At 34.9% G+C, this 15,932-nt stretch overlaps 1 protein-coding gene across 1 annotated transcript; it reads left to right on the top strand.

The window, feature by feature from the left end:
• Nucleotides 1–5,014: 5,014 nt before the first annotated feature.
• LOC107873073 (probable serine incorporator) lies at nt 5,015–12,186 on the top strand. Its single transcript, XM_016719794.2, has 6 exons — nt 5,015–5,348; nt 9,379–9,615; nt 10,260–10,371; nt 10,452–10,626; nt 10,904–11,144; nt 11,736–12,186. Exons 1-6 carry the CDS (start codon nt 5,174–5,176, stop codon nt 12,023–12,025), a joined length of 1,230 nt encoding a protein of 409 aa, XP_016575280.1. The 5' UTR covers nt 5,015–5,173; the 3' UTR covers nt 12,026–12,186.
• The last annotated feature ends 3,746 nt before the right edge of the window (nt 12,187–15,932 follow it).

Genomic DNA, 15,932 nt, shown 5'->3' with positions numbered 1-15,932 from the left:
GGGAATTCTGTCGTATGTCTTCTCAAGATCAATAAATACCATGTGCAAGTCCTTCTTCCTCTCCCAAAATGGGTCCACTAATCTTCTCACAAGGTGAATGGCCTAAATAGTCGAATGACCAGGCATGAAACCAAACTGATTCTCAGAGATTGTCACGATCCTTCTCATCCTCAACTCTACCACCATTTCCCAAACCTTCATAGTATGACTCAACAACTTAATACCTCTATAGTTATTATAACTCTGGATGTCTCCCTTTTTTTTGTACATTGAAATCATCGTACTCTACCTCCATGATTCAGGCATTTTTTCCGCCCTAAAAATAATATTAAACAACCTTGTCAACCACTCCAAACCTGCTCCGCTAGTGCTTTTCCAAAAATTCTCTGGAATCTCATCTGGCCCCGTCGCCCTACCCCGCCACATCCTGCGAATATCTCCCTTGACCTCCCCGACCTTGATATTCCTACAATAACCAAAATTGTGACACTCATCAGATTTATCCAAGTCCCCTAACACGAAACCTTTGTCACCCTCGTCGTTCAAAAGATTATGAAAATAGGACCGCCACCTCTCCCTAATGAGGGCATCCTCAACCAACACTGAATCATCCTCTCCTTTGATGCACTTCACCTGGTCAAGGTCATGATCCCTCTGCTCTCTAGCCTTGGCAAGCCTATACACCTTTTTATCTCCTTTTTTCTCCTCTACAGCTGTATACAAGCTCTCAAAAGCTACAATCTTAGCCGCCGTAACCGCTAACTTATCCTATCTTCTAGCTACCTTATACTCCTCACTATTCATTTGCCTTTCCTGATCATCCTTGCTCTCAACCAACTTAGCATAAGCCACCTTCTTAGACTCCACCTTTCTCTTAACCTCTTTATTCTACTACCAGTCTCCTCGATGCTTGCCAGATCGACCTCTCAAGACACCCAACACCTTTTTAGCGGTCTCCCTAATGCAATTGGAGGTCGTCTCCCACATACTATCCATACCCCCTCTACTCTTCCAAGCCTCTTTGCTCTTCAACTTCTCCTTTATTTCCAAGGCACAAGCCAAAGTCAAGCTACCCTACTTAATCTTGGGCCGAGCCTCCACACTTATCTTCTTTTTTCCCTCTTTGATAACCAAGTCCATCACCAACAACCTATGCTAAGTCGAAAGATTCTCGCTAGGCATGACTTTATAGTCTTTACATAGAGTTCTATCCCCTTTCCTAAGAAGCAAAAAGTTTATCTAAGCCTTGGACACTGAACAACAAAATGTAATAAGGTGTTCTTCTTTCTTCGAAAAGCTCGACTTCGTTATCCACAACCCAAAAGTCCTAGAAAAATCCAAAAGAGAAGCTCCTCTTTCATTTCGCTCCCTAAAATTGAAACCGCTATGCACATCATCATAAACTCTCGACAAAGACCCAATATGCCCATTGAAATCCCCTCTCACGATAAGCCTCTCAGTGCTCGGTACATTACTCACCACCTCATCTAAAACCTCCTAAAATTCCTTCTTCCCCTCCTCGTCCAAACCTACTTACGGGGCGTAGGCACTAATAACGTTCACCGTAGACCCTTCAATGACCAACTTAATAGACATCAACCTATCACTAACTCTCTTAACCTCTACCTCCTGCTCTCTAAGTTCTTCATCTACTAAGATACCTACCCCATTTCTATATCTCACGCTACCCGAGTACCATAACTTATATCCATCCACATCTCTCTCCTTAGTACCTACCCATTTAGTTTCCTGGACACACGTTATACTAACCCCTTCTCTTTTTAAGAATTAAACTTACGATGCAAAGTTCCTATGTTCCAAGACCCAACTCGCAACCTAGATGCTTCCTTATCCCACCTAACCTTACTACCCCTTTCTCCTAACCCCAAACTCAATCCTAGACCCGACCCAAACCCAACACCACCCGACCCCAACCCCGACCCCTAACCTATGACATGAATAGGCAAAATTTAAATAAAGTATGATCAAAGCATGGATCAACTACTATTTTTTGTATGTTTGTTCTATGAGTGAACATCAATTTCATTTTATGATCATTGGTCTTGACTTTTTGACTTATTTGGTACTATAATAAAAAAAAATTATATAATATAACTCCAATTTTTTTATTTCTGGTCTGAACTTAGGGATAACGGAGGCTCCAACGGATGCCTGAATACAATCACCATATAAACAAATAATCCATAATAAAGTCATATGTTTTTCAAAAGGAAAAAAAAAACATAATAGGAAAATAGACAATGAAGTACGTATACCTTGTCATCCTACAAAAGAATTTCTAATAATAATATCTTGTTGGAATTTTCATATTTTGAAATTTGTCATAAATGCACTGTACGAACCTTTAAATTTTATTGCATCTTAGTATTCTATATCTCACGAATAGAGTCGATTTTAGCTGGTATTTTCTTGAAAGATATTGGATAGTATGTTTTTTTTCTGATGATGAATTTGAAATAGATTGATATGTATTGATAGTAATGTTTTAGTTTTTCAATTACAGAGAGATAATGATAAAGAGTTGGGATAACACTATTTTAAGTTCAAATTCAAATTAAGGAATGGTAAGCATTAAGAGTTGAGATAAAATAAAACTCTAAAATTATAGAAGTAGTTATAATCAATATAAATTCAAAATTGTTATCTGGTTAAATTATCTTTTTATTTGTTGAAAGTTAGGATTAGTTGGGTTATAAAAAGCGGTTTGTAACTAGTTATGTGATAAAATTTCATGACCCTAAAATTGTTGATTTAGCAAATATATTAAAGTTCAAATCTTCATTAAAAATAGCGGCTTGTGTCTATCCAAATAATGTCATGATTATTTTAGTTGTTGAAAGTCCTGATCACTTGGCTTATAATCATGATTTTTTTTATAAAAAAATAATATTACTAATACACGCTTCTTTTTAGGTTAGCAATTTTTTTAGGTTGAAAAGTAGCATCAATTAACTTTCAGAGTTTATTTAGGACTCCTTAAATATAGTTCCTAGGTTTAAGTTAACAAAAAATTCTTTTTTTTTCTTCTATTATTATTTTTAAATTCAAATATTTAATATTCTTTAATTCAAATATTTTATTACAATACTATTAAATTTTATCCTAAAAGTTATCACGTGCCTTTTTAACAAACTTGTCATTTAGCTTTTTGTGTGTGTGAGAGAGATGTACACATCTAGAATTATGACATAAGTTAAATTACACGTTTATATTGTACTTATATGTAGATGAGAATCCAAAGGATTCGTCGTCCTCACAGGGTGAAAAGAGGGAATTTGGCAGCTACACGGGGCTGCCTGTTTCTTGCCTATTTCAAATTTTGCACCCATTTTTGTTCTCTTTAATCCATTCTAGGTGGGGTACCATAATTGGTGTATATTGCTGGTGTTTCTCTTTTTCTTTTTTTTAAATAAATAATAACATTTGGGTTAACTAAAATATAATATTGTACTAACTTCTTTCCCTTACTCCTTTCAATTCATATCAGTGATGAATAAATATCTTTCCACTTAATCAAAAAATATTGTTTTTATTGTCTCGATTTAATATGATTCATTTTTTTTTTAGTTAATTTCAAAAAATTAATGTATTTTTATTCTTAGTAATATTTTAGCTTTAAAATATTTATTTTATCCTTAATGAAATGATAGTATAGCCACATACATATTATGACTTATTTTAGATTATAAGTTTTAAAAATTTTTATTTCTTTTTTAAATTCTGTGTTGAGTCAAACTACCACACATAAATTAAGATAGAAGAAATAATAATTTTTTTTCTCAAATTTGTTCTTATTTAGATAAGTAATTTTTTATATAATTAAAAACATTTATTATATTAATACTATTTAGGGTAATTTAGTGAAAATATTGATTATTTTTTTAAGGATAAAGTGAATTTTAAAGGTTATGCCTAAGCTAAAAATATCATATAAATTGGACATGGGAGTATTAGATTATTCTTTATATTATTTGTCCTTATATATTTGGTAAATGGTAAATTTAGGTAACTTTGAAGCTACTTTTTTATTACAAATTGAAACATTTATGGGATCTTACTAACTATTATCCCTGTTTTTAATTTATATAATATTTTTCATTTTACCAAGAATTAATTTGACAATACTTTAATGTCAAATTAAATTAGATCAATTTAATATTTTAAAATTAAAATTTAAAAACATGCAAAAAGTACTATCAGCTGCAATATCAATTCTTGAGGTTCGTTTAATTAATTTAATTTCTTTCCTTAATTTCATCTATGATTAAGCTTAAATTGCCACATTACATTAACATATTTTTGCTCCGTAAAATATTATTAGTGAAATTAAAAGCTATTAAAAAATAGCAGTCTGATGCACTAAAACTAGAGTTCAAAAAAGGGTCTAACCACAAAGTTCAGTTGTGAGCAGTCTTATCTTGCATTTCTACCAAATGTTGTTTTCAAGGATTGACCTTGTAACCTCCTAATCACATGACAACAACTCTATGAGCTACTCTAAGGCTCTCCTTCTAAAACTAAAAGTTAGTAAATACCCCCCCCCCCCACACACACACACACATTCAATCTATAAATAAAAAAAATTATGTGTTCACAAACTTATAAAAATATTAATGTGATGATTTTTAGCGAGTTGTAATTATTTTATATAATTAAAATCATAATCATGTTACCTTATAGGATATCGAGTCACTTGTGTTCATGTGATATTTGTTAATTTGTCTGACGAATTTTCTTTCACATATTTCTTTTTTTGTAATTTGAAAATATCTAATTAGATAACTAAGAAACTTTAATAGTTTTGAAAAATTATCAATAATATATGTTAAATGTGCCACAAAATTCAACTAAATATATTGTAAGAAATGTAAGACAAATTTCACTTTTCAAATCAAAATAATATTATTATTATTATTATATTTATATTTTGGATCCAAACTTAACACGGACGTCACCTAATAAAACTTTGCAAAAACTTTCTAAACTTTCGTTGTGCCTTAAAATAAAGTCAGTAAAATTGGCTAGTTGTGCACTTTGCCCCCCAAACTACACAAAATTACTTTGACTTGAGCCATCTAAGATTGCTCCTAAGAAGCCATTTGAAGAAAGAAAGCGAGCCAGTAGCTTCTGGATATCTTGAGTGAAAGACGAGATGTCGTGCTTGGCCTCTTGCTGCGCGTCGTTGACATGCGGATTGTGCACATCGGTAGCGTCAGGTGTGACGAGGAGTTCAGCTAGAATTGCTTATTGCGCTCTATTTGGTGGTTCCTTGATCGTCTCATGGATTCTCAGAGAAGTCGCTTCTCCTCTCCTCAAGAATTTCTCATGTAATTATTATTTATCCTCCTTTTTAACCTTTTGACTTTTCTTTACCTTAATGCTGTCTTGTTAATTTACCTTTTTGATGGCTTGTTTCGGATTTTGAATATGTCGTTTACTGATCAAGTTCGGTGCCTTCAAAATTGTAGTTACTATTCGAATAACACTCTATTCTATTTTACATATGTGATGTATCCGACTAAACCAAAAAAATTGAGCTTAAGATGTTGACATTTATGTCTTATTACTGAAGGTGGAAGAAAAGTATTAATTAAGAAGTAGTATGATAGGAAGGCATCGCGTCAAAGTTCAAATTGAACAAAGGCCAGCTTCGTGCAAAGGTCGATTGTACCCTGCATTTATGCAAGAGCTTGTTTCCATGTTTGAACTCGTGACCCTCTTGATCACATGGCAGCTCCCCTTCAAAGTTTAAAGTGAATAGTTTATTGAAATTGAATTTTTGGAAGTCGTGAGAATTGTACAAAGAATAGCAAAATGGATCTTAGGCCCAATGGCTGTGAGGATTTTTATTAAGGAAGTTCGAAAAATGAAGATATAGTGCTTGAGATTTAAACTTGAAACCTCAAGATGAATTTCGAACACCCTAAATCACTAAGCCAACCTATAGTCTTGAGTTGAGGGGATTCAAAGTCTATAGTGAACACCCTGGCCCCCTCTAAATCCACCCCTACTTAGGCCTAACTCAACCTCAAAAGCTAGCTCTTGAGGTGAGTATTACAGCTTCATCTCTAATGAGCGGGTGTGGGACTCAACAGACCTTCAAAAATGGAAAGATTGTCATATAAGTTAGAATGGGTGGAGTGGTATACTCCATACTGATTGCAATTAGGTTAGGCTGTGTCCTTTCACTTTTAAGTTCCATCTTCAGTTGTATATAGGCCGGAACTATGTTAATACGTTGTGATGAAACTTTATCCTGGTTATGGAAGTACTTATACAGTTAAGCAATTTCTTTAGGAGATCATGAGCATGTTTGAATAGTCTTTGAACTGCATTAGATTGTACTTCCACTTAGTAGGCAGAATCCAAAACTTCCTTGACATGGATAGGAGTAGAAGAACTCAAGAAGCTTAGATAGAATGACAATGGGTTACAAATCCTTTTACTCTCTATGTTGTTCATCTCCTAAATTTCTTTCCTCCCAGAGACCTTCTCAATTCCGGGAGACTTGGTCATTGCAAACCATAAATTCCACTTGGCTTTACTGATTCTTTCTCATGCCTTACCTGGTTATGAATGTTCTACAAGCCCTTTTGGGTGCATACTGCAGTATTTGGTAGCAAGTTGTTTTCATGCTAATAGAGGAAGATACAAAATTGGTGCGTCAGTTAGTGCTCGTTTCAATGCTTTGCTTTTAGCTGATTTCTTTTTTTTTTTTTTCTTTTTGATAACCTGGTCGGGCCAGCTTTCGCGCACCACTACTAAATCCATGGGATACCTTCCACCTCCCACCAGCTACAGATACCACTGGCCACCAAGACTAGGACAGGTGGGAAGAATCACCGAGTGGTTTTTGCCTCTATTGGGATTTGAACTTGGGACCTCAGGTTTTCAACCTCATATTATACCTCAGCTTTTAGCTGATTTTCTCGTGCAATTATTTTACCTGAATTAGCTTTTTCGCATGCATCCAAGTTTTACCTGATATGGTACTCAATAATATCTACTAGTACAGTTGAGATCTTTCAAAGCAAGAATCTTGCCCAAGTATAGTACTTCTGTTTCCTCTTTCAGTAAAATAAACTAGACTCCAATGTTCCATCCAGTTCAGCATAATCACTAGAATATCACAGTGCATCTTTTGATATTGGACTTACGTCGCGCCACCCAAAAAAAGAAACTCAAGTTTCTGAAATTACAGAACTCCTTCTGAGTTTCATAATTTGGTTGCATAGATCTTGATGCTGTTTTCTTCAAATTGGAAAAGATAAATCTAAGTTGCGAACAATTGTTTAAAGATAATGTTAAAATTTTTCCTTAATGATGTATTGGAGCTCAAAAAAGAAGAAATCAATATGAAAAGAGAGTGAATTGATTAATTAATCTTTTTCCCTTGCTTTTTTCAACATCACTAACTATTATAGTAATTGTTAAATGTTAATTATATACGTTATCAGTTTTGACAAGAAAGAGCCCAGAATCGACCCATAAGGTTATAACTTTGCCCAAAATGTTCCGTAATATGTATGGTAGACTAATATTACTCCAAGTCTTGAAAAGTGGTGTACATTTTGTCCAATCCAATGGAATCTACCTGTAGGGTGTGTCCAATGAAAGAATATTGGATAGTTCCCTACTGTAACTTTTTGACAAAAAAAATCCTAACCTCGTACTAGTACGTCTCCACTGCCCCCTTTCCTCCACTTCTCCTTTTCCCGCAGTTCCACAGACACCAGGATGGAAATGGTACAAACATCAGCTATTTGATGTGCTGCTTCTTTGCAAGTTTTGATGGGTTCCCTTTGCCCTTTTTCTTTGAAAATGGAAATGTATTGCTGATGAATTCGATATTGCAGAAGAACCATATGAGCATAAATAATAGGTCAGCTCTGGCAAAGAATGACAAAGTACACTCCTTAGGGTGTCTCCTTCCCTCGATTAGGGCTTGAACTATGAGTTATAATAGAAAATGATTGGACCCTTTTCCTTAAATGTTTGGTAGTGGAGAAGATAACTTGCACATGATATCTTCTGTTAGACATAAATAGGCTGTTTGGAACAACATAGCCCCTACCAAAGTGAAATGTTTCACTTGGTTAGTGGTAAAGAAGGCATGTCTAACACAAAAAGTACCACAAAAGAAGGGGAGAGTTGTAATAATTAGGTGTTTTTTGTCCAATGAGACTGGGGAGACAAATAACCACCTGTTCTTACACTGCAATTTTATTGCTCAACTGTGGAATCTGTTATTCTGTCTTACAAAGACGGTGTGGACAATGCCTGAGCACACATCGGATCTAATGAGCTGTTGGATGAAAAGAAGTGGAAGTAAAAGTCAGAAAAAGTGGTGGAGGATAATACCCTCTTGCATGTGATGGTCAGCCTGGGGGGAGAGAAATGGAAGGCCTTTTGAAGATAGGATCAGATCAGTCCGTGATGTGAAACGGGACTGTCTGGTAACACTTTTCTTTTGGTGTAAACATTATTGTATAGAGGATGTAGAGGAGTTAGTAGATTTCCCAGGAGCTTTGTAAAGCTAGAGTCTAACTTCTATGTAACAACTTTTTGATAGTGGCCAGCATTCCTAATGCTGAAGAATACAACAGTACTAATACTCAATAAATAGGCTGTTTGGCTAGAGTAAATGTTCACCACTTGTGAAAATTTGGAGGACTGTTAAGGATAATTATGAACGAGATCCAGATTTAAGGGATGAGATTATGCTTTTCTCCAGTTTCGACTATCCTCTTCATTTTTCAAAGCACACTGCTTCTGCTGATTTTATAATTTGTTACAAGAATTTCTTTGGGCCAAAAATGTAAATGTGATGATGTAATCAAAGTTCGGTAAATGGTGAAAGATATGACTTTTGATGAAGTACTGAATCTCCAAAATAAACATATTTGGAAAAGAAATCAGTTTATTAGAAAAGTACTTTTGATTTATTTGTATTTGTTTTTAATGAGAGTGCATTATCAAATACCCTTGTATTATTATAGGTTTGAAAATGCTGGTTTGGAGATATCTTTAAGAAACTATAAACTAAATAAAGAACAGAGGAGTTGACTGTAAATTATCCTTCTACTTGTACATATATATGGGCTGTGGCTAACAAGGAATGTATCAAAAATAGCAGTTCTCTGCGGGGAAAATGGGACACAATTGATGGAGTGGTAAATTCAGAATGCTTTTTACATTTCTTTATGGTTCTAACTTCTAAATCTGCGTTCTCTCTAATGGTAGTCCTAGTGAAATATCTGTTTAGATTCCCACACTGTTCTTGCTACTTGTTATCTATAGCGATGAAAACATTATTTGCATATCTTACTAATTGGTTTGTATGCTGGTTGGCTGTAGGGATAAACACTTCAGACAATTTATCGAAGGAATGGTTTCAAACACAAGCTGTTCTTCGTGTCAGTTTGGGGAATTGCTTGTTTTTTGGACTGCTTGCACTTATAATGATTGGTATCAAGGATCAAAATGATAGGCGTGACTCTTGGCATCACGGTGGATGGGTTGCTAAATTGGTGATCTGGGTGTTGCTTGTTGCCCTCATGTTTTTCCTCCCGAACGGTGTTATCACAGTTTATGGTCAGTCCTACGCCCCTAACCTGATGTTTTTTGTTATAACTGAAAAATTCTCAGTGACGCATGGTTCGAAACTCGATGGATACTAGGACTGCCCCTCTGTCCTTCACTTAATTATCTGGCTTTTCTTTGCCGCAAGGTTTGAATCCGTGACATGTGTCTAACCCACAGCGTGCACAGCAAGCAGTTTCCATGAAGAAAAAATGTTGTGCTCTTCATCCTAAAAAAAAAAAAAAGAACTTGTGCTCTTACCACTAGATCAAAGCCTTGCGGTTCTTCCTGAAGTTAATTAGCTACTCACATTATAATTATTTTTCTTTTCTTTTGTATTACACTTGCATAACATCATCAACTGAAGTTCAGAATTCAGAAGACTAGGGATTTCGATTCACCCAGGTCTACCACATTCTAGAAGGATCGTTCTTCAAATTATCAGATAAATTCTCAAGAAAACATAAGTTTGTGTAGTAAGTACATGAACAGAATATGTACTAGGGAAAAGACCTGGCATGTTTTGACAGTTTCTCCAGTTTACTTCCAATAAGTACACTTTCTCTAGCTTCTCTGTTCAACTTGTCCGTTTTTTTTAATTGTGTCAAGTATGTTTTTTCACTTTATCTGCTTGGTCTATTTTTCTGCCTATGCAGGTTTTCTTTCGAAATTTGGAGCAGGGATGTTTTTGTTAATCCAAGTTATAATATTATTAGATGCTACACACTCATGGAATGATTCATGGGTCGCAAAAGATGAGCAGAAGTGGTTGGTTCAATTTCTTATCTTCTGTAATTATTTTATCCCCTGACCTTGTTTTATTTATAAAATTGACATATCTTTTGCAGGTATATCGCTCTACTTGTGGTATCAGTGGTGTGCTACATAGCAACATTTGCTTTTTCAGGAATTTTATTTATGTGGTTCAATCCTTCCGGCCACGACTGTGGCCTGAACGTGTTCTTCATTGTTATGACCATGATTCTTGCATTTGCATTTGCTGTTATTGCTTTGCACCCAAAGGTAAATGCGCTCCCTGCTGATGCTTTCTTTTACCCTGGCAGTTTTGTTCTGGAGGACAATCTATGAGTTTTTTTTGAATTCTTCATATACATTATGCATTATGAAGCCGATTTTCTCTTGCTAACTACATGCACATATATCTATATGCAATATATACATCAACATCTCCCTTATGTTACCTCCTTTACAATGCATTCAGAAAAAAAAACATTTTGGTAGCTAAATTCTTCCGTTTATATCGATGCTAATCATCTTTTTCCCTTTTAACTATGTCCAGGTAAATGGAAGCCTACTGCCAGCTTCCGTGATATCTGTTTACTGTGCTTATGTTTGCTATACTGGTCTTTCTAGTGAGCCTCGGGACTATGTCTGCAATGGACTCCATAACAAGTCAAAGGCAGTAACAATAAGTACCCTTGTTCTTGGAATGCTTACAACTGTTCTCTCAGTCCTATATTCTGCTCTTCGTGCTGGATCATCAACTACTTTTATGTCTCCACCATCTTCTCCCAGATCAGGTACCAAAACCTTTTCATACTCTTCTTCCCTAGCTCATTGAATGACTTTAGATTTGTCAACCCATTTTCTCAAGATTCCATTCCCACGAGGACTCCTGTGAATGATCTGCCTATTGTCAATATACTACATAGATGGTGGTGACTTTTAGGAAATCTGTGTGAAGTCCTTGTCAAGGCGTATTCTCCAGCCTATGTTCATTTTAATGCCTTTTAAGGTAGGAATTTAGTCCAAAACATCTAGGTGGAATATTGCTTATGCTTTCGTAACAATTAATCTTCTAACATGTAACACCTGTCATAGGGTGTGTGTATGGGCCTAGGTGAATTAAGATTGTTAAATTGTTACTCTTAAGTCATTTGTAGAGATATAATCCTACAGAATCATAGCAGACATCAGTTGTTTCTATCAAATGTCAAAACTCTAATGTTAAGTGAAAATGTATTGGCAAATTCCACTCCGCATAAGCTATTGTGATCTGTCCATTCATGAGCAATCGACTATAGTCATCAAAGGGCTTGTCCTCAATGCGGCTGATATCTTGCTCTAGAATTTCTCTCTGCATATTGACAAGGACCAATATTCTGTTATAGGTGAGAAGAAATCCCTTCTTGCTTCAGAGGAGCTGGAATCTGGGAAAGGATCACCAGAAGCACGGCCAGTGAGCTACTCCTACACATTCTTCCATCTGATATTTGCTCTGGCTAGCATGTATTCTGGAATGCTTCTTTCTGGGTGGACTAGCAGTTCTGAGAGTTCAGAGTTAATTGATGTCGGCTGGACATCTCTTTGGGTTCGCATATGCACAGAATGGGTTACTGCTGGACTGTATGTTTGGTCCCTTTTGGCTCCGCTGTTCTTCCCTGACCGCGAATTCTATTAAACGTGATATAATGATCAGTATGTAGTTTTCTGTCTTTGTTAATGTTTGTGGGTCTTCAACTTGTATCGAGCTTGTTATGTAAATATAAAAAAATGCTTCTACTGAATGACCACGATGTGATATACTGATAAATGTTACGTAATATTTGCAAATTGTTTCTAGCTGTGTGTACGGTGTACTTGCTTCAAAAAATCAGGAACAGATTTCGATTATTCTCGCTTCCCTTCCCCAAAGATGAAATGTGTTGCTGATTTCAATCATACATATTCTCTACTTGTTTCATGAATAGTTATTATTTCAGCATGGTTTGAAGAAGTAACAACAATAGGCTGTTTTGTAAATCACCATGATATAGCAATACCTCCGTATATAAACACATGGCATGTTTGCTTTCGAGCTTTATGTGGGTCAGGTAAAATGTAGGTTGTGTCAGGGATATACTGTGGCTAGTAAGTCATTTCGTTTGCATTTTATTCGACGAGATCGAAAACACAGCAATAACCTGCATCTGTATAAAGAACAAGATCTACACTATCCTTGTTAGTATAAATAGACTCATATCAATAGTTTCTTCTAGATATTGCAATATATGCTCAACTCTGTTCCAACGTCTACGTGCAGAGGAAGAATAATATCTTGCTAATAAATTCATAGAAAAGGCTATCTCAAACCTTGTAGTGTTAGCAAGATACATAAGTGCAGCAATAGCATTGAGATATGACACTTCGGGATCAAGAATCTTTTCATCCTCTTCTGAAGGTCGGAATGAGTCTTTACTCACTTCAAGTGATCGAACAATCAGTGGAGTACTTAATAGATGTGCTTTGTCCGTGTAAAATCGTTTCATTACCTTCTTAGTACAGGCAGATTGATGAATAAAGATCCCGCCAACTAAATGTTAAATTTACAGATCAACATAAAGTTTTGTCTTTCCAAGGTCTTTCGTCTCAAAGTTTTTCTTTAAACATTCAATTGCCTTTTAAACCTCTTTTGAAATTTCAATGAGATTTATGTCATCAACATAAACAGCGAATATAACAAATTATGAGGTTGTTTTCTTAACAAAGATACAAGAACAAATGACATTATTTATATAACCTTCATTTATCAAGTTCACTACGACGATTACACCACATATACCCTGATTTTTTTAAATCGTATAAAGATCTTTGTAATTTGATTAAATACATTTTTTTCAGGCTTTAAACTATATCCTTCAGGCATTTTCAATCCTTTTGGGATTATCATATAAATTTCATTATCCAATGAACCATTAAAATAATCCATTACCACATCCATTAAATGTATTTCAAGGTTTTCATGTACCACTAAACTGATGAGATATCGAAATGTTATTGCTATCCATAACAGTTGAATATGCTTCTTCATAGTTGATACCGAGTCCTTGAGAGAATCTTTTGCAATAAGGCGTATCTTATATCTTACATTTTCATTTCTTTTATGCACGAAGACTCATTTATGGCCAACTGATTTTACAACATCAGAAGTTTGGACTACAAGTTGAAAAAACTCACATTTAGCAAGTGAGCTTAATTCTAATGAAATTTGCCTCCTATTATTTTGATCAATTATTTCTTTGTCAAGGTCCTCACTATCTTACATAATATTAAGTACAATATTGTATCAAAAATATTATCCAACGTAATTTTCGATCGATCTAGGTTTATCTCATCACTGGCGGAACTCACTAAAAGTTCTTCATTCACTTGAATCCTGGGTTCACTGATTTCTTCAAGAATATTAGAATTAATCAGATCTCCAATCTCTTTATAAGATTATTTTATAGTGTCACTTTTATCATTTTTCGTGCTTTTTTTTTAGAATTTTTATCCTTCGAACCCAGTGATCTACCACACTTTAGGTGTGATTGAGATTCAAAAGTTATGACATTAGTAGATGGTCCTTTTGGGAGATTAATTTGGATAGACACATTCACTGCAGAGATATGCGACTTAGTTATTCTTTTAAAAATTAGAAAATGTCGTTGACATTTGATTTGCTATTTTTTGTAAGCGAATGATTTGGACCTCATATTGGGGGTATATTGGAAGACCCTTAAAAATTTCGATCATTTTATTTTTTATCTTCCCGTGTGCGTAATGTTGACTTTTGACTTGAATTATGTTTAGAAATATTAAAAGGATGTTTGAGAAAAGTTTTGAATTTTTCGAAAGAGGTTCGGGGTCATTTTGGGGCCCCGAGGCAGTAAGGGTTCGCGATAAGTCTGTGTCACGGAGGTTAACCTCTGCGATATCTGTGTAGCACGGAGGTTAATCTTGGCAATAATGGTGTGCCATGCCAGTATTTTAATTTCGTCCAGTTTTATTTTGTTTCACTTGGGTTGAGGGGTTTTTGGTCTTTTTACCCCTTGTACGATCTTTAAACATAAAATAAGCCTCTTTTCTTCAATTTTTAAAGATCAAATCATCCGTTTTCTCTCTCAAACTCAAAACTCAAAAATATTCAAGGTTTTATAGTGAATTCACCATTTGGCTCTAAACTTCGAATTAACTTAAATTTCTTGTGTATTGCAGGCACATTTCTCTAAACTTTAATTTTACATTGCGACATAAATTGAACGGATTTTCATGTGATTTAAATTGTGAGTTTTGAAATTAGGTTGAGGGATTTTGGTTGTTACTGATTGAATTACTTGTCTGATATTTTAAATTAAGTATTCATGCTTTAAATTGATGTTTTTGGGACTGAATTGATGCATTGTTTAAATGATTGGATTGGGGGAATGGGTTTCCCTAAATTAGATGAATTTTGACTTGGAATTAACATTAACCTCAATCCACTTTATAATCCTATTTTGAATATGGACAAATTACACGATTTAACTTATTTTTTAACTCAATGCATTGTAGTAATGGATATAAAAATAGATTTGGATGGCCTTAGTGGCCATGGCTTGGATTTTAATTGGAAGTTGAGAATCAATGTGGTTATGTGGATTGATTTGACATGTTTAATTTAGATACAAGCATATTGGTATGACGATACCAAGTGGTAAATGCCTTAATAAATGACCCCTGGGTTAATGGTTGGAATTATGTGCAAAGTAATTTTAATTTGGACTTAAAGGAGGTTGTGTAGCTCACAGGGAAGGTGTACGCCCCGGGGGGCGAACACTGAAAGCTACGTTTGTCGGCATTGGGGGTCTATATGACCATGTGCTTAATGTACACTTGATATATATGGTTATTGCCTTAGTGAATTTAATTTTCCTCAGTTTTTCCTAGGTTTGTGCAGCTAACACACACTAGGACCATTTCAACAGGGAAAGCTAAACCCATATATCCAATGGATCCCTTTAGGACGGATCGAGCTACACAATCTAGGTTAATGAATTTAAAACTCTCATGGTCATAACCCTTATCCTATCCCAGCATTCTATATATGTATATATGAATGTGTACATGTGGTTTTAGTTGATTTTAGATAGAACATTATTTTAATTATTTTTTTTGAGTTACACGTTAGTGCTTATCTCACTGACCGTCCTAGGACGCTACATCGTTTCATGATGTAGGTTCCGAAGACATTTTTATTGCTCTTGTGCAGCATTAGGTAGTTGAGCACGTCTGTTGAGTTGTTGTGAAGTGGTGACCCTCCATTCTTCGAAAGGACTTATAATTTCATTATTCATTCTTTATTGACTTAGTACCTTTAGATTCTTTTTGATCATAGTCGAGGACATGTACCGACTTAGATGTTATTCTTCTTTTAAAGGCTTTCGTGGAAAAATGTGGGTTGGTTATTGTTTTGACTCTTAGTCTTCTTTGAGTTATCTATTCATCTTCTTATTACTTTTTGACTGGCTTCTGCTTTATCTTTACTATTATTATTATTATTATTATTATTATTATTATTATTATTATTA

This window comes from Capsicum annuum, chromosome 6, assembly GCF_002878395.1.
Source record: "Capsicum annuum cultivar UCD-10X-F1 chromosome 6, UCD10Xv1.1, whole genome shotgun sequence".
NCBI classification, from domain to species: Eukaryota; Viridiplantae; Streptophyta; class Magnoliopsida; order Solanales; family Solanaceae; genus Capsicum; species Capsicum annuum.
Note: the sequence above shows the minus strand (reverse complement) of the source record. Positions and strands in the feature narration are given on the sequence as shown.